At 28.5% G+C, this 21,263-nt stretch overlaps 1 protein-coding gene across 2 annotated transcripts in view; it reads right to left on the bottom strand.

Annotated features, from left to right (window-relative positions):
- Positions 1-14,955: 14,955 nt before the first annotated feature.
- LOC111690952 overlaps positions 14,956-21,263 on the bottom strand; it is a 17,506-nt gene continuing 11,198 nt past the window's right edge. The window contains exons 2-6 of one of the 2 annotated variants that reach the window (XM_023453564.2): positions 20,296-20,705; positions 20,134-20,219; positions 16,174-16,257; positions 15,708-15,958; positions 14,956-15,442 (exon numbers count right to left, since the gene is read on the bottom strand). In XM_023453564.2, the coding sequence (XP_023309332.1) occupies positions 15,316-15,442; positions 15,708-15,958; positions 16,174-16,257; positions 20,134-20,219; positions 20,296-20,704 (957 nt within the window). In that variant the 5' untranslated portion in view covers position 20,705 and the 3' untranslated portion in view covers positions 14,956-15,315. The remainder of the gene's footprint in view (positions 15,443-15,707; positions 15,959-16,173; positions 16,258-20,133; positions 20,220-20,295; positions 20,706-21,263) is intronic. The other variant, XM_046949764.1, reaches the window with a different exon arrangement.

The raw sequence follows: 21,263 nt of genomic DNA, 5'->3' as shown, positions 1-21,263 counted from the left end.
AAATTCCCCGAAAGCAATAGGTTTTGGCATAAAAAAATATTTAACAGAACACTGAATTTTGCGTGAGGCTTTTATTTCACAAAATACCAATTTAAATTTTGCGTTAAAGAAAATCCCTATAAATCTTTTGCCATTATATGTTTTTACTTACAAAATGGCAAAAGTTTCTCTGTTTATTTTATGGACAATAAAGTATAAAAACGTTATTACGTGGACACACAAATAAAAAAATGTCTAGGAAAGCACTTAAAGATTTTTTTTTTAACTTATCCTTACTATACATTGCTCTTATAAGTAGATATTTACTTGTTTTATATATGTATGAGTGTACGTAGGTACATATTTGTATAAAGGACATTAAATCAGGGAACCTTTCAATAATATAAATTTTATTATCTTTTTATAATACGAATAGAAATTGCACATATATGTGTATGTGTTAGTATATTGGTTTGAAAATTTTTATAGCTTCCATAAGGTTTGCTAGTTGTTTATGTAGTAAAAATAAAAATGCTCTTAGAGCATTCATACACGTATAACGAATATTTGGAAAAATTCTTATAAATTGGCGTTAAACCAAGGTCATTTGATTATTTCAGTTTCGTTAACACAAAATTTATTGAATTTGTTTACAATGAAAAATAAATTGAAGCAAAAAATTAGACGAAATTTAAAAACCTTTTCATGTTTAAGTTATTGTTCATGGAATTTTATAATCATCAATAACACCATAGGAAAAACTAACATCGAAATGTAATGAGTTAAGGTTAACTCATTATTGTAACAGAGTGGTGACATTGTAGTTAGGCACTCTCTTAAAATAAGGAGTAAAAGAAGTATTTGCAATTACAACGAAGTTGTCAAATAATGGTTTTCATATAAAAATTTAATTTTGTTTAATTTTTTGTAAAACATAATTTTTAACTCGCAATCAAATAAAATGTAAAGAAAGTAAAAATAAAGGTCTTCTATATAAGATTACTAGATTACTTCTAAGTAATACAGATGGTAAGTAATAGTCAGTGAAAAAAAGTGGTTGTATAAGAACAACCCATTACCTAGTTTTTGCTTTTAAAGCAATAAAACAATGCACATTGGGGCAGCTTTTGAAGGAAGGTTGGCTATAATTCAATAATTAATAATGATATTTGCGAAAAAAATATATTGTTGGAAAGCAATATATAAACGAAAATGGGAGTTTGGTTGTTATCGCGTATCCTCATCAAATTCAGTTGAAAAATTTTAGTTCCTATAAAACTACTATTTGGAAGAATTGTCGAGCCATACATGTATATATAAGGGTTAATTGTAGACCGATTTTTATAAACTTGTGTTATATTTTTGTTGTTTATTCGAATTTCATCGCCTAAATAATTTTACTAAAGTGGTCATTTATCGATCCATCTTCATCAATGTCGGTAGGAAGATTTCAGTTCCCATAACAATTGTTTATGCTGAATTGAATATATCTACTCGTATTTTTATGCAGTAATGAGCGTTAAAGGAGCCCTTATAGGACCACCCCCTTATTAGTCAATTATGGATCGATACTTCTAAAATTAAGAACGATTTACAGCGTTACAACCAGTAACCAGTGTTACAGTCACTATCTGAGGGGACCTTATATGGAGGGTGGAGTCAGTTATAGACTGATTTCCATTATATTTGATAAAGAGCTTTTGGCTCGCACAAAACTTGTTTATGTAGAATTTTACTGGTGTACTCACATTTTCGAGTAAGTAATAAGCTTTACAGTCATTTTCTAAAGGGGCAGGGTCAATTATAGACCGTTCCTTATAAAATTCTACGAAGAGATTTATATGCCCATAAAACATGTTTGTGCCGAATTTTACCGCTATTGATCTTCTCTTATGTTATGTCCGCATATAATATATTTGTGCCAAATTACACCTGCTATTAATGTTTCTGTTAGCCAGTTATTGGCGAAAAAGTCATTTTCTAAAGGGCGCCTTATATGAGGGCTAGGCGAAATCATGAACCGATATATTTTTAACACCAAATAAACTGCATCAAATATAAGTATCTGTGCAAAATTTCAACTCGCTAGCTACTTCCATTTGGACTCTATCGTGTTTTGAACAGACAGACGGACGGACATGGCTAGATCGTCTTAGAATCTGATAAGGACCAAGAATATATATACTTTTATGGGAATGGCAAAAGCAATATACCCTTCATCTTTTCAAAGTCCAATTTTTAACAAATTAGAATAAAATATTTTTTGCTAATACATATGTAAAATTTTATAAACATTTATTTAAAAACGGGATCAAATTTGTAATTATAACAAGTTAGAGTGCTATATTCGGCTGTGCCGAATCTTACATACCCCCCACCAGCTACGTTTATGTTATTACTTTTCTAATTGATCAAATTTGTAGAAATAAGTTTTCTCATGTCTTTAATGGAAAAAATCCCAAAAGTTAAATTTATTAAAATTCCAAGATTTATTGAACATTATAAATTTAGAAATTTGCATGTATGTATATGTGTGAAAGATTTAAAGATTTTCAAAATACAAATACATATATAATTATGTTCTACACAAAATTTTGATCAACACAAATTGATAATGCTCTTTAAATACGGTTAAAGCGCTTTTAGGGGCAGGACCTAATATAGGAGAAATGTAAGTATACAAAACTAATATTTTTGCCAAATTATGTATCAATAGCTTAATTTGGTAATAAGTAATGTGCGTTTAAGAGATTTTCGTAAAAGAACTTTGTATGGGAGCTTTGTCCAATTATGTATATAAAGACAAAGATTCAGAATTCTGTATCTATATCATTACTTGGTAATAAATATTGTGAATCTAAGTGATTTTCTGGACCTAGTATGAGAGCTATGACCAAATATGTATGTGTGTTTTTCTAAGATGGACCTTGTGTGGGAGCTATGATCAATTATGGACCGATCAGAAAAACATTTCATAATATTATTTCTCTGTATATGAGCAACACTTGTGCCAAACTTTATATGGATATTTTAATTTAGTAATGAGTTGTGTGCGTTTTAGTTATTTTCGGGAGAAGACCTTGTATGGGAGCTATGACCAGTTATAGACCGATGAAAAAAAATTTCTTAGTAATATTTTTTGTATATGATCAATACTTGTACCAAATTGTATATGGATATCTTAATTAAGTAATGATTTGTACGTGTTTAAGTGTTTTTCATAAGGGGAACTAATATGGGAGCTATGACCAATTATGGACCGATCGGAAAAATATTTCGTGGTAGTACTTATTCGTTTATGTGAGAACAATGCTTGCAAAAAATTTTATATGGATATCTTAATTTAGTAATGAATTATGTGCGTTTAGGTGGTTTTCGGGAGTGGACCTTGTATGGGAGCTATGACCAATTATGGACCGATCCAAAAAAACTTTCATTGTAATATTTCTGTATATAAAAGCAATACTAGTACCAAATTTTATATCGATATCTTGATTTACTAATGAGTTATGCGGGTTTAACTGATTTTCTGAGGGGACCTTGTATGGGAGCTATGACCAATCCAAATAAACTTTCATGGTTATATTTCTGTATATAAGAGCAAAACTTGTACCAAATTTTATATGGATACCTTAATTAAGAAATGAGTTATGTGCGTTTTAGTTATTTTCGGGAGGGGACCTTGTATGGGAGCTATGACCAATTATGGACCCATCTAAAAAATTTTTCCTCTGAATAAATTCTATTCTCATAAAATTTTAATTTCTAAGATTTTGTGAAGATATCGACATTACGACGGAATTTATTAACAAAAAACCAAATTTCCGGGAATTTGTACTTTTGTATGGGAGGTATATGAAATTGTGGGCCGATTCTGGCGATTTTACACAGAGATTAAGCTCTTGTGTGGAAACGAATGTATGCCGATTTTTATGGAATTATCTTGCATAGTTTTCGAGAAAATTACATCATAATGTGTAAAAAATGCTTATTTTTTCGAGGTTGTTTCAAATTTTGATTCATAACTTTTCCCGATGTGAACCGATTTTGCCCATTTTCAATACCAAACAACTTAGGAAAACAAAGAACATTTTGGGTGAATTTGGTTAACTTCTATTGCTTCGTTTTATCGTGAGCGTGTTTTACACAGACAGACGGACAGACGGACATAGCTAGATCGACTCAGAATTTGATAAGGACCCAGAATATATATACTTTGTTGGGTCTCAGATGAATATTTCTTGGTGTTACACACGGAATGACAAAGTTATATATACCCTCTATCACCACTGATGGTGGTGGAGGGTATAAAAACATAATATACTAATTTTATAATAAAACAAATTAAAAAGCAAATATAATTAAATCATCAGAATTCTCTACACATTGTTCATCAATATGTTCAAAATGTTGCCACAAATTGCCTATCTGAGAACTAGACTGCTTAAACCCATTTCCCCCCAAAATAAAATTTTATTCATATTAATTTTGTGTATATCACGGTATTGCAAGAATTTATAAAATTAATTTAAAAGAAGGTAAGATGTATTCAGATTTCTAAATAAACATATAAATATGCATAAAGAAAAAATTCACAATTATTCCTAAATATACACAAAAACAAATATATTTTTAATATTTTGGTAATTTCTTTCTAAAACTGTTCAATGGGTTATGTACACATATTTGTAATACAGGAGAAATTATCTTTTCACTGATACCAAACACTTATATCAAAACTTTGTAGTTCATTAATTGCCATATACCTTTGCCCCAATGTGCAATGCATTAAATTTATGATTGAATCAAAAATATAAGATAATTTCGAACCTACTGCATTTGACTTTTATTATTCCTAAACATGAAGTATATTAAATAATGGCTAAATCGATTGTTCAAAATTGCTATATACAATAGAGGTTACTTTGAGAAAATGACCTAATTGTTAATAAATAATTTATAGAAATTAGCATCACGATGCGGTATAAATAATCCAGATATGAATTTCAAAACTTCCATAAAATGCCATGAAATGTTTATATATGGCTCATATGACAAAGCTTTCTTTTAACATGGTCATTTCAGAAATATGATTTCATTAAATTTAAAAGTGAATATTTCGGAGCAATAAACATGATTTGAATTGATATACAGTGTGGGTCGTCCACCACAGTATTACACACATACATACATAGTAACAAAATAAATATATATATAGTTCCAACTTTCTTAAGATGAATGTATAACATTTGACCAGAAATCATTTTGTACATAATAACAGAATTCATTTGGATTATTTAACCATTTTCAACAACACAAGTATACTCAATATTTGTTGCCAGAAGAATATAAAATAGTATGTGGAAGAATTTAATATAATAATATGACTATTATAGACTTCCTTATGACTAGTATTTTATAAAAACCACAAATCTAAACACACAATAATATATGAAGTATATACGAGTATGTGTTTGCTTTTGTCTCCTTTTCTATTCTTTAGACTAATGAATAAATCATGAACCGGAAAATACAGCAAACAATATAAACAGTATACCACATACATACATACATGTATATATAATTGTACAATAACAAAATATTACTTAATAGAGATATGAATTTATATGTGTACGTATATACATATATATACATACATTTATATAACATAAAGTATTTGTCCCAGATATTAACACATAATCACTACCAGCCTCGTCATCAACAACATCGTCAAACTTCAACATATGCCAACGTATGATTTTTCATTCTATACATAATCATTTATATTCATTATTAAAAGTAGAGTATAAAAAAAATATTTAAAAAATAAAGAGAAGAAAATTTTCTATAATAATTCAAGCATTTATATCTTTAGGCAAAAATTCAACTTCCTGGGTAAATTATTCCATTAAAAGATAAAAATAGATATAAAATTATATTAAGTAAATTAAAGTTTTTACCATACCAACGTACAATTTTAAATAAATGCTATGTTAAATAATGTAAAAAAGTTACCATGTTTGTTTCATATATTAGTCTACTGTTTGTATACCCTATAGCAGCAATTTATTCATCAATAGAGTGCAGTAATTCGATACATAGACATACAAAGCAAAAGTTTCTTCTAAGTAATTAGAAAAAAAATCCGTAATTGTTTCGTGGTAGTCTTGAGGCAATTGAAGAGGAGCGCATTGATAGAGGCATAGGTATATTTCTTCGGATTTGTTGAACATACACTAAGTTACTAACTAATTAACTGACTAACTAACTAACTAACTAACTAACTAACTAACTAACTAACTTACTAACTAACTAACTTACTAACTAACTAACTAACTAACTAACTAACTAACTAACTAACTAACTGACGAACTAACTAACTAACTAACTAACTAACTAACTAACTTACTAACTAACTAACTAACTAACTAACTAACTAACTAATTAACTAACTAACTAACCTACTAACTAACTAACTAACTAACTAACTAACTAACTAACTAACTAACTAACTAACTAACGTGTGTTTTACACAGCCAGCCAGACAGACGGACAAAATATCACAAATCGACCCAGAATATCTATACTTCGTTGGGACTTAAATATATATTTCTTGGAGTTACTACGGCCACTCATAGTGGTGGATGTTTTACTGATCGCAATTAGATAATTAATATGTGTATGTAAAGACGTCTGGCAGCATTATATTTACATAGTACATATTTCTTTTAATAGTTAAAAATTTGTTGCATATTTTAAGGATGTTACTATTAGGTGGGACGATTTAAATCAAACATATACATAAGTTTCATATACGATCTAACGATGTATATCCATCAGACTTTCTAAAATAGTTCATGCTATCATAAAATTCTACAAGTATTATAAGCTTGGTCCATTATTGGCCCAAGTCTTTGACCCTTTGTTAAAGTCATACTGATACTTATATAAATATCGATATACAATACAATTCAAGACAAATATAATAAATACATATAGTGCCCATTAATGGCATCTTCTTAAATTAGCGGAATTAAGAAGAAGTCATATTTTATTCGACCTTAGCCTTATGTCGGCATATCCTTGGCTTCATTCTTATTTTATTTTATAAAATATGAAAAATTATATAAGTTTTCCTTTGTCCACAAAAAGAAAAAAAAGCAAAAGTTTTAGCATTGTAACATAAGGTCTCTTGTCTATGTTACAATTTTTTCCCATTTCATGAGAAATGCTTTTGTTACTAGAAAACATAACCAGTAGCAGTACATTCCTTGCCAGATATTTTTTTTTCTCCCAAAAAAAAAAATGAATAATACTAAAATTTAAATTAACATTATCTAAGTAATATGAAAGTAAATTGTTTCTCTAAGTCTTAAAATTTATTAAAATTGTTGGAAGAGAAAAATGAAGAAAAAAAATGAAAGTATGCAAACAGATTTTATCATTGTAATATACTGCATACATACTTACGTACAAATTTACTATTTGAGTGCATGATGCCGCACAAGTTTTCGAAATGTTTTTCCTGTCCCCATAAATAAAGGCACAAAACGGTAACTCAAAGATTTATTAAGCTTGACACACTTTGTAATTGCAAGCTGTTTATATCAGTTTATCTTAAAATCTTTTAAGGAAATCCAGCATTTAGTGAAATACATATTTTTAAAAACATATAAGGCCTAAAATACAACGAGTATATGCAATATGTTGGCCATTAAAGTCAATATTACATTGTCAAGGATTTCTTTCGTTTATGGGTTTTTGGTCAAAACCAATTCAGTTTTCTAGAGATTTCACAACCTGCTGTTTTACTTCCCATTTCATTTGTCAATTCAAGTATACAGATAAACACAAACATATTTCTTACTAACAAATACTAAATACATCCCAGCAATTTTATAAGGAGCAAATGTATCACTTGGTAACAGAATTTTGTCAAACCACTAACTTATTCGACTTTAATTTATACATTTTTTGGAATATAAAGAAAATCAGTTCGTCCATATTTATAAGGAGAAGTTGTTAATCAAACCTCTAGTATTCATTTAACGTTTTTATTTATGTACGAAACAAATTATTCTTATACCTTAAAGACGAATACTTCGATAATGATTATCCTCAGATATATCAACACCGAAAACTGCAGAGCCAAATGTTCTCTATATATGAGCATACATACGTATGTATTTGTGTTCCTGTAAGCTTTCGTTTCTATTATTGTGCCATATGTTTACAAAAGCATTTAACCGTTAATAAGTCCTTTAGACGATAATCTCAACATGAAATGGACAACATGTTCTTTAGATGTATTTGATTTTATGGTTAGTGCAATTGTCACATGTTTTCGTAGGATTAACTCAAGCGTTTTTTTGATTAACAATTGATTTCCAAACAAAATCTTTTTATTTTGAAAACAAGAACAAATTTATATGTACATGTGTATGTATCGGTGTCACAACGATTAAAATTGTATTGGGAATTTAAGTGGATTATGTCATCTTTTCACATCTTATTATAAGAATGCTTTTCATTGTTTACTCTAACACTTAACTTGACCCACAAAGAATTTAACTTAAGTTTGAAAGGTCAACATAAAACCATGATGCTGCCCGTATATAAAATAAAAACGAATAGTGCACAATGTGAAATTTGATTATAATGCAAACTTAATATTAATGGATAGTTATATGCAAAATGATTGTTGTTATTATATTTTTTTAGAAAACTTGTTATTGGTTTATATACACCGATTTTAAGCAAATTTTCAGTCATTAATATTACTCTATTCCAACCCAATTTACATATATTTTATGCTACTAAATTTACAAAATTTCACACTGTGCACCGTACAAACAATAAAACCACATAACAAATTTTAACATGGGATTTAAAGTCAACATAGCAAAATAAATTGGACACTCTTTTAAGCCCCCCAGTAGAAAACAACTTACATTATAAGCAAAGGAGTATATAAGTCCATTTTTACACCCTCCACCACAAGAAGGTTTATGTGAAGCTTTAAAAAGTAACAAAGAACAAAGTGTATATGTTTTTTGGAACTTAAATAAAATTAGCTATTTCCGTCTGTCTGCTGGATAAAAGATTAAAATACTCTATAGTTAAAATTAAGCAAAATTGATACCGTAGGTTTTTAATCAAAATTAAAGTCGGTTTTGTTAAATTTTCAATTACATTTGAAGTTCTTAGCTAAATTTTGTATATCTGTACATATGTATATAAGTATTTCAGGAAAAAAGGATTTCTAGTTAAAAACACCCTTGCACTATAACAAGTCACAAATTATTAAGTTATCAGGATATGTTTTGTGTACATATAAACCATTCTACCAAATGATCGATCGGTCCATTATAGGTCATAACTCCCACATTAGGTCCAATTCCAAACATCACTTAAAAACATATAGTTAATTTATATATTAAGCTATTGTGAAAAAATTCAACACAAAAATGGTTTGTATTTATATAAATCACTTTACAATATTTTAGCCGGATAGGTATGTAATTGATCATAACTCAAAAAATCACTAAATTCAAATATTTTATTGAATTATAAAGTTATTACGTATGGGTCTATTATTGGTTCTAGCTCCTTCATTAATTTTACTTCCGAAAATCATCTTCTATATATAAAAGAGTAGCGTTACTGACTGACTGATTTATCATCGCACAGCCCAAACGGCTGAACCTAGAATCATCTTCTAAGGAGGGATTTTTTTGGAAATTTGTACATTTACGGGTAAAAAGGGGGAAAACGGGTAAAACAGGTTTTATTAATTATCTGACACATTATTAGTGATACAAGAAAAAATTTAAATGCACCTGGTAATTTTTTGAAATTCGTACTTTTAAGGGGTAAAACTGTGTAACAAAGGTGATTTTGGTACCTTTTTTGACCCTTTATTACTTTTAAACTAATAAAATAAACATAATAAAATTTTTATAAATATTTTTGTAACACCTCCCAAAATTATGAGACGCCTTTTTCGTACTTTTTTAAAATTCTGTCCTTTTTGGGTGTAAGAGGGAGAAAACTGTATTTATGGTACTTCTTTTAGCACATTAAGAAAACTTTTACGGTTTATTGAATTATTTTCATTAAATTTCGGACTAACACTGTAATATTTATTGTAATAAAATTTTTGCATTTCACTGGGGAAAAAAGTACCAAAAAGTGGAAAAACGGGGAAAATTTTTCATTCATTAAAATTATATTTTTTGAATTGTATATAATATTGAACACAGAAACATAAAATTTTTATTTAAATGATATGTATGTATTTAAGTTAGGTAGCGAAGCACCCAGGGTATAAAATAAAGCTATATTGATAAAATTCGACACGACATGTTTTGGCTATATATGAATCAATCTACCAATTTTTTCCAGATTGATAACACTAGTTTACAACAATGATATAAAACATATATAAAAAAAACATATATTTGGCCGTCTATGTCCAGAAAAAATATTAAAAAAATCTAGGACGTCAAATTTTTTAATTATTCATAAAGAAAGTAAATGTTAAATAAGAAGGACAAAATTAAATATTTAGTATGTAGGAATTTTTTATACACAAAATTTTACTGGTATTCCTCACAACTCTTTAACAATGGATTCCTGTCACAAAAATATTAAAAATTACTTTGCAATAATCTTAAATCTTTCTTTAAACAAATTTTTTTAAAGATCTGCTCAAAAATGACCCTACCCCGCATATAAGGTCCCCTCCAGAAAATTACTTTTACACTCATTACTGGCCTAAAAATTCCTGTATAGCGATGAAAATCGGTATAAGTAAGTTTCTTACGAACCAAAATCTTTTAACCATTTTTTTAAGGATCGGCCCATAAATTACCGTACCCATTCTGAAAATTTCTTTAACGCTCATTACTAGCTGAAATATACGAATATAAATTTTTATACAGTAAATTTTTATACAATTAAGTTCCTCCCAAGCCAAAATCTCTTTACTAACATTTATGTGGATAGGTCCATAATTGACCCTACTTCCCCTATTGGGTTCACTTCAGGAAATGGCTTTAAAGCTCATTAATGTCTTAAAAATATGAGTGAAGCAATGAAATGCTACAAACTTTCCAAATTTCCGTATAATTTTTTTTTTTCGGCCCATATATGACCATATAAGATGCCCATCTGAAAATGACTATAATGCTCATTACTGGAAGAATGTTCTGACGAAATTTGACACACATTAGCTGAATACTAACCAAAATCTCTCCAACAAATTTAGGAAGGATTGGTCCATAATTTACCCTATCGCCCATACAATATTTTCTTTAGAATAATACTTTAACGCTCATTACTGGTTAAAGATTGCGAGTATAGCGATAAAATCTGATACAAGTAAGTTTCTCGCGAGCCAAATTCTCTTTATAAAATTGTATGTGGATCGGTTCATAATTAACCCTACCCCCCATATAAGGTCACCCTCAGAAAATTACTTAAACGATCATTACTGGCCTAAAAATATATGTTATGAAATTCGCTCCGAATTTCATGCGGAATGTGTAGGTCTACAGAAAGTGATGAGGATATAAGATCAACTTTAGAAAATTTGTTGAAGAAAATTCAGAATATTACTAATACTGCGCTGAAAATCAACTTAAAAAAGTATACTTAGTACCATAATTCTTCATTCCGTATTTAATGGTTCCCTTCAGAAACGAGTTTTGCTTATTAAAATACGAGTTTATTTTATTTAAAATATGTGTATTGCGCTGAAATTTTGCATAAACTTATTCTATACAAACGAAATCTAGGTACAAAATTTTATGAGTATCGGTTCATAATTGACGCATATAAGTGTTCTCTTTAGAAAATTACTCATACGCTCACGGTTTAAAAATTGAACTAAAATATTTGTTTTTTAAAAATTAATATTTTGTTAGTTCAAAAGAGCTCGGTCCATAATTGACTTAAGCCATATTCCAAATATCACCCTGATGTTTATAGAGGAGCATTCCTTTTGCGGCATACGGTTTGTAGGTGGGTATATGAGATTCGGCACAGACGAATATAACACTCTTACTTGTCAAATCTTAGGAGGATTGAAACAAAATTGACCATAAGTAAATTTAGATATGATGGTATATTCGGCACAGCCAAGTACAACCCTATTACTTGTTTCGTACTTTTTCGATTTTTAACTAGTATTTTAATAGTTTTCTACTTTTTCGTTCTTTAAATTTAATTTACTATAATTTTGAACCTAAAAATATGAAATTAAACACTTACCGCAATGGACCAGTTAAACGACGATCTCGTCCATAATCTAAATAAGTAGACAAGAAGCTACTCAATGGACTAGTCTGTAATTTTAAAAAAGTACTTGCTTACGTAACTAACTTTATGTAAATTATTATAAGAGTACTTACAAGTAATGCAAACTGTATTATTATTCAGTGCTTGTGTAAGTGTAAGTTCCCCCCTCAAAAAACCAAAAAATTTTCAAAAAAATATAAAAATTATTAAGAAAGAAAATAAGTTAAAGTTAAAACAAATTTTTAACTATTTAAAAAGTATTCTATAATAACTTGTTAATGAAGTACTGAGTAAGCAAAAAGATTAATAAACAAAAAAAACTGCAAAGCCAGGTTTGAGCCCGTGAAACTAAAAAACAGTTATTTTTTGAATCTCGTGAACAAAAATAATTAATTATTTACCGCAAAAAGTAAGTACTTGAACATTACTTCAATTTTACTTGCCTGCTTACCGTGTAAGTAAAGTTTTTTCCTGGGTTCTTTTTAATCGGATAAAAACAATGTAATATCATTTTAAAAAATTTACATATCTTTGTGAGTTGTGTGATCTATTTTCAAAGCCTCAACTGGAATTCTTATTAACTATGCCTATGACAAATTTTGTTTCGATAAGAGTGCTAAAGTGCCTCACTGTAAAAAATAACATCGACGGTATGAGTTTTTAGTTTGGCATGTTACAAACCATTGGAATGTTTAATTTGTCTAGTTTCTCAGAAAAACATTGTTTATATTTTTATACCCTCCACCACCATCAGTGGTGATAGAGAATGATAAGTTTGTCATTCCGCGTGTAACACCAAGAAATATTCATCTGAGCTATGTCCGTCTGTCTGTGTAAAACACGCTCACGATAAAACGAAGCTATAGAATTTACACAAATTCACCCAAAATGTTCTTAGTTTTCCTAAGTTGTTTGGTGTTGAAAATGTGCAAAATCACTTCACATCGGGAAAAGTTATGAATCAAAATTTGAAACAACCTCGAAAAAAATATGAATTTTTTACACATTCTGATGTAATTTTCTCGAAAACTATGCAAGATAATTCCACACAAGAACTTAATTTCTGTGGAAAATCGGCAGAATCGATCCACAATTTCATATACCTCCCATACAAAAGTACATATTCCCGGAAATTTGGTTTTTAACTTCCGTCGTAATGTCGATATCTTCACAAAATTTTAGAAGTTAAAATCTAATGTCAATATAAGTTATGCAGAGGAAAAATTTTTTGGATGGGTCCATAATTGGTCATAGGTCCCATACAAGGTCCTTTCCCGAAAATCACTTAAACGCGCATAACTCATTACTAAATTAAGATATCCATATAAAATTTGGTACAGGTATTGCTCTTATATACAGAAATAATACAATGAACGATTTTTTTTCGATCGGTCCATATTTGGTCATAGCTCCCATATAAGAAAATCACTTAAACACGCATAACTCATTACTAAATTAAGATATAGATATAAAATTTGATATAAAATTTGAATAAAAGATTTTTTCGATCGGTCTATAAATGATCATAGCTCCCATATAAGGTCCCTTTTAGAAAAACACACATACAAGGTTCCCTTCCGAAAATAAAAAAAAAACGCACATAACTCATAACCAGATATTTATATCCATACATTTAGCAAAAGTATTGCTCTTATACATAAATTCACTATAATATTGTTTTACGACCGGTCCATATTTGGTCAAAGCTGTCACACTAGGTCCAGAAAATCACTTTGGCTCCCAATATGTAATTTTGTCTTTATATACATAATTTTACATAGCTCCCATACAAAGTCCTTTTATGAACATTTCTTAAACGCACATTACTTATTAGCAAATAAAGCTATTGATACATAATTTGGCAAAAATATTAGTTTTATAAATCTATATCTAAATCTATAATGTTCAATAAATCTTCGAATTGTAATTAAAGTCATGGAAAAACTTATTTATACAAATATTTGATCAATTAGAAAAATTATAACATAGAAGAAGCTGGTGGAGGGTATTTAATATTCTGCACAGCCGAATATAGCACTCTAACTTGTTTTTGATAGGACAAAACATATGTTTTTATACGCCTCATTTGAAAAAAAAATATATATTAAGTAATAAAAGATAATTAGAAAGACGTGTTATAATCCGCATTGTCTAATCTTATATACTCAGCATCAAACCGTGTGCCTAAACCAAATATTTAAATCAATTATGGATCGAGTAAAATACCAATTTTTAAATAAGGCATGTTCGTATTTTATTGCGAACTTTCTTCCAATCAGATTCAAAACTTCGGTCATTTGACACGATATCCAAATAAAACTCCAAGTCCAAATATTATGTGGGAACATGTAAATATATATATTAGAGGTGTCCACAAGTATCGATTTTGTTCAGATAGGCATATTTAGTAAGATTTGTTAAAAACGACAAATTTAAAGTCTTTATTTATTCATTATGCAGGATACTGTATTCCGTTGTGCGCATAATCTGCTAAAGCTTTCAAACAAACAACTTAATTTTACAGCAACACCATAAAACCCTGTTAACATGAATGTTAATGAAAAGCTTTTCTTGTGTATACATCTGCTATAATTATATCTTCTTTATGTGTATAAAAATTGTAATTATTAAACTTTAAAAGCTTTTTGCTGTTATTAAATATTTTGTTTTCTTATATTTTCGAAAGTTTTCATTTTATTTTCTGTTAAAAACTTAACATACATAGCTACTTCGTTATTGCTTATTTTTTAAATTTTATGCACTTTTTTTACGATATCTTAATGATTTATTTTTTTGATATCCACAAACTACATTCACAAATAATAAATATAAAACTAATACTTAGAAATACAGAAATACATATATTATAAATAATAATAAATAAATAATTTATATTTCTTAAATATAAATGGGGGGAAACTGAGGAAGTTTGTTTTAGGGGGGATATAATAACTTAAAATAAATACAGAGATTTTTTTATTAAACCAGTCCTATAGTTCAAGCCTAAGTGATGAAAGTTAATGGAGATAAATAGACTTAGACCTCATTACATTCCAAATATAATTGACTGCAATCGAAACCAGAACGCCCTCTGCGGCCAGCTTCGTATATTTGATCGAAACTACCATCGCTGGTGCGGTCCAAAAGATAACTGGTAGCGTAGCTGTAAGAGAAAAATACATAAATTGAAATTTAATTTTTAAGCAATCTCAGAGAGTTTAAAAATGCTAGAAAAATATAAGTTGCTTAAGTATAATGTCAATAGTATTCAAAATAGGTCTGAGTGCTTATTAATTTGAAATGAAAGCTTTCGCTGTTTTAAAATAATTTGGCAACATTTGACAATGTTCCTAACATGTTAAAATTTTAATATTTCTGTCCTTTTTTGGCTTTTGGAAAGCTTTTATATATAAAATATTATAACTTACGATCCCAATTGACAGAAAATACTGGCACCACCGATTTCGCGTAAACATTCGGTATTAGCTTCACACATATAACGTTGCAAGCACTTCTCATCAGTACTGCGATAAGTACGGACATAACCCTTCAACATGGATATACCGGCAACAGTGGCATCACTTACAGAATCACGTTTACCCAGGGAACGGGCATTCAAAGAACGATGGGAGAATGAGGTTTTCAAAGCATCCAAAAGATTCATAACGATTTGTATAAACTAGAATGCATTAAGAAATATAATAAAACATCAAATAAAAATTCTTAATTTAAGCAATAGTTTGAAAATAAGAGTAAAATAGATAAAAAAAAATAAACTATAGTGTAGATTAAAGCATAAATAGATAATTAAAAATAAATTTACAAAACTACTGGTTTATTAAATATGTAAAGATTGAAGAATAAAAAATGGTATTATAATAATTTTTGCTTTACCTCTCCGGCTTGTTTGGCCATTGAATTCACTTGTTCTGGATCTTTTGTACCAAGTACCGTTGATAATACTGCTGCCAAGACGCCCTGTTTATATTTTTCATATTTTTATTTTTTTTTTTAATTTTTTTATTCAAGCATGTAACCATATAAAATCCACCAAAACCATTAACCAGTATTTAATTTTTGAGTTTATTTGTTTAAGTTTTACATGATAGTATGTTTGTGTGTTTTATATAAAAGCGTAACAATTTTTCCAGAAAACAAACACACATGAAAATAATCGGGAAGTTTGGAAAAAAAGAAAAAAGAGAGAAAAAGAAGTTGTTTTTTATAAATGGTTTTCAATATGTGTTCCATTTCTAATATTTTTTTTTGTATATTATGTATATATATTTTAATACAAAAATCACTTTAATCTTATAAATGCTTTTATAATCGTTTTATTTAGTTTGTACTTCAAAAGGTTAAAAGAACTATAAATCGTGTATTTTAAATATAAAATATATATATGTTTTTTCTTGTACTATGTATGTACATTTATTTAGCAAATAATTTTTCAAAGAAAAATTTTAGAAGTATTCTTTTGACTACCGTTGAAAACTTAATATTTTTAATAAAAGAATTTTATTTTTCAATACTTAATAGTCTTGTTTTCAGTGATCTTTTCTCTAAATGCACAAAGTATTAATATTTTTACAAAAAATTTTGTTTACCAAAAGTTAAAGCTGTGATAAACGGTTGTCATATCTTACAACGCTGGTAGACAAGTTTACAGAAAATGTACCACTATAGTGGGGAGGGTATTATGCGTTTGTTCTAAAGTTTATAACACCCAAAAATATTGGTCCTAGACCCACCTTAAAGTATACCAATCGCCTCAGAATCACTTTCTGCTATGTCCGTTTGTCCGTCCGTCTGTCTGTGTATAATTTGATGAAATTTGTCACATACTCTTTTTTTGGCTCAAGGACGAACGCCATTGAAAATGGTTGAAATCGGTCCATTATTTCTCCTAGCCCTCATACAACCGTAACCCCCGAATCGGTCCTTTAGGCTCATAAGTACGTTATATGTTTTATAATGTCAACAAAAATCAGCAAAAATTAGTTTTATAGAACAATAAACGACAATACTAATTTTTATTGTGATCAGGCCTCATTTGACCCTAGCCCCCATACAGACTCCCCTTCAGAAAATGACTTTAAGGTCAAAATTAACTTATAATTACTTATAAAACGATTAAAATCTACATAAATGACTTTGTAATAGACGTAAAATCATCTACCAAAATTTATAAGGATAGGCCCATATTTACCCCTTAAGCACCTATTATGTCCTGATAATTATACCTTACATCACTATAGCATGGAAAGTATTATACGTTTGTACTAATGTTTGCAGCGCACAAAAATATTGGTCTTACATATCCTAGACATAACGATCGACTCTAATCACTTTCTATAGATACATGCCGCAATTTTCAAGATATTTTGAAAAATTTTAAACAAACTCGATTTTTGGCAAAGAAACCTATTGAAAATGAATAAAATCGGTCCATTATTTCATCAAGCATCCATATAACTATATCTGCCATGTTATGCCATAATAACGTCAAATATATTACGATCTCTCCAAAAATAAGTAAGTATAAGTATAAATGATACTGTCAATTTTTGTAATGATAAGCCCTTATTTGACACTAATCCCCATACAAACCTCCCTTTAAAAATGTGTTAAATGTCCATAATTGACTTTTAACTTCCAAAATTGCACAACTAGCTATTATATAAAAATATATGGCTTTCCCAAAATTAATGAGTATCGGTCCATAGTTTGACTCCCATATAAAACCTCATTTATAAAATTAGTTCTTCATCAATATTTGCTCAAGGTGTAGGGTATCATAATGACGACCATGTCCGACTATACTTTCCTACTTGTTTTATTTTAAAATTGTTTTTATTCTTTTTTAGAAATACCGGTATGAATCGTATCATTTAATATACATTATTTTGCATTTTTCAAACATTTTCTTTTGAAAGCAAAGAGCTTTTTATGCGATTTTCTTTTATTTTAATTTATTTTAAAATTTTAAAACTTTGAGTGTTAGAAAGAAATTAAAATTATTTGTAGGTTTTGTATACTTAAATATTCTATTATAATTTTCTATAATAGAGGATGTTATTACAGACCACTGTTGTCATAAATATTCGTATCATGTGAATGTCCTTTAATAATTTAATTTTTAAGAAATCTTAGAAAGTTCAAAAATGCTAAAAAAATATAAGTTGCTTTAGTATAATGTCAATAGCATTTAAAATAGGTCTGAGTGCCTATTAATTTGAAATGAAAGCTTTCGGTCTTTTAAAATAATTTGGCAACATTTGACAATGTAACTAACATGTTGAAATTTTAACATTTCTGTCCTTTTTTGGCTTTTGGAAAGCTTTTATATATAAAATATTATAACTTACGATCCCAATTGACAGAAATATTTTTCTAAAACGTTCGATTATATAGGCTTGCATTTTTATCCCAAGAGGCTTTAATGACTTAAATAATTGTTCCCATTTATTTCTTATAGACAAGTCTAAATGTACCCAAAAAAAAAAACATCTGCAGGTCTGCACATGAATCAGATTAAGTTGAACGATATCTGATATTAGAAGTCTTATGTGGAATTTCTACCGGGATTCTACTAACGATTTTATAGAGGCTCTAGTCACTACCATAGAAAAGGTTAAAGTCTGTTCTGATAATATAGGGCTATTTTTAATGTCAATTTGGTCAAACAACTTTTCGCACTTAAAACAATTTCTGAATTGCTTACGTTCATTATTTTGAACGGTCGCGATAAAATAATATCATATTCGTTAAAATCTGTTCACGCCCTCCAAGCTACTGTTATTGTATTTTTGATATTTGTACTTAGAATGTTCGCCTTACACCAGGTATCCAATATATACAGAGGAATAAAGATCAAATCAGATCAACAAACTACCAGGCACTTAGTATCATGATGAACAGCATTTTAGGAATCATTTGTATGAATACCTCAAAACCAATGCATATTAATAAATGTATTAATATAGCCTCTGTTTCCTACCAGCGATTGAAAGTCTTAATCTCAGTACAATAATTTTTAGAAAACTTTTCGAAATGGGCTTTATCAAGCGATAAGCTGAAAACTATGGAATTTTTAACATATTGTGCTAAGTAAATATTTTAAACTAAAGTGAGCCTTTTTCAAACACATCGGCAACAAATATAGTAAGATGTTGCAGAATTCATGACCGAAAGATCGCCGTATTCAGTATCTCGGACGTAAATTTTATTTCAAAAATTTGATTGAAAAGCGCTCAGAAAGAGTTTAGAAATTAAAATGTTCAAAATAAAATTTCCGTTCGAGATACTTAATACAAGGGAAATGTAATCGAAAGATGAAAATTATGGTATTAAATTTATTGCTACAATTATGATACTCTTTGTATAAATCAATATATTTAACGAAAATCATTTAATGGTATTTTTCATTTTTAAAGTCAATGCTTATTTATATATTTCTTTTTAAATAAAAAGTTTTTTCCTTGATTTAACAATTAATTAATTGCAGTTTAAGTTTTTTTAGTTTTCTAATTTTCAAATAATATTAATTATATAAATGTAAATAATTCATATAATCCTATATTTAAATAGTAAAAAAAAACATTTTTATAAAAAACTGTGTAATTAATTTGAATAAATTAACTGATATAAATATGTTAAAAAGCCTTTTCTTTAAAAAAAAAAGTTTGGTTAATTCCAGCATATGTCATTATAAAAGCATTTATAAGCAAACAAAAAATTATTAGTTAGTTTAACCAAAATGAAAAGTATTTATATACAAATTAAAACAAAAAATGTGCAGACTACTTAAAATAATAACCAAAAAAAATGCTAATAATATAAAGCAAATATTACCTGCATGGGAGAACCACCATTGTCAACCTTGTCGATACCATCGCTAGGAGCACCACCGCCCAACAAAGTGTTAATGATTTTCAAGCCTAGATAAATTAAAAGTAAATAGATTATATATTAAATTATATATTTTATTTGATTATTCTCAAATATAAACCTTACCCATTGAGATAACATTAGCCCAGGGTGAACCACCGAAACCAATTGAACCATCAACATCATCCGATTTTGTGGGTGAATTACCGGCACCATTAAAGAACATAGTTAGTACGGTACCCAACATATTAGACCATGAGAAACCATTTGGTGCTTCCTGTATTTGATTACCCTCAATGTCATCTTCAACATCATCAAGTGCTACTTTCTTGGAAGCATTTGGTTTGACGGCATATTTACGTGCAACATTTTCTTGTCCTACAGCATAGACTGGTGAAATCTGTTGCTGTTGTTGTCTCTGTTGTAAACGTCTTTGATAAACTTCATTTTGGGGATAGGCAAATGTGATTAAAATACAATTTGTTGCCACTATGGCAAGAAGAATATATGAGTTTATTTTGCGTTGATTAAACATGCTGAAATGATAGAAAGAGAAATATGTTTATGAGTTTGAAAATGCTAAAAAAAATATATGTTATTTTTAGAAAATATTTTTATATTAAGATCTGACAATTATGATATTATAATCAAGTTTCTTGGTTAAGTCTTTTGTTGGTTGTGTATTAGTATATTCGAGTTTCAAATCAATTTTAATTTAATACTTCAAAATGTCACACTTATATTGAGGAAATTGCTAAATTATGTTCTGACCAGACATTTTCAACTGAATCTTTTTATGATATTATGATCAAGTTTCTTGCTTAAGTCTTTCGTTTTTTTTGCCTATAAATATATTAGAACTTTAAATCAAATTAAATCTCAAACTTAAAAATGTCATACTAACATTAAGCAAATCTTTAAAGTAAGTTTAAAGTAAGTTAAGGTTTTTTATAATTAATAGCTGGTGATTGATATCTATATCATATCTTAACAAGTAAGAGTGTTATATTCGGCTATGCCGAATCTTTTATACCCACCATCAAATCACTGCCATATAAACGAACTTTGATATTTTGAATATTTTATTATTATAT

This window comes from Lucilia cuprina, chromosome 4, assembly GCF_022045245.1.
Source record: "Lucilia cuprina isolate Lc7/37 chromosome 4, ASM2204524v1, whole genome shotgun sequence".
Lineage (NCBI taxonomy): Eukaryota > Metazoa > Arthropoda > Insecta > Diptera > Calliphoridae > Lucilia > Lucilia cuprina.
The sequence above is the reverse complement of the archived record's forward strand: the minus strand, read 5'-3'. Positions and strand labels throughout refer to the sequence as shown.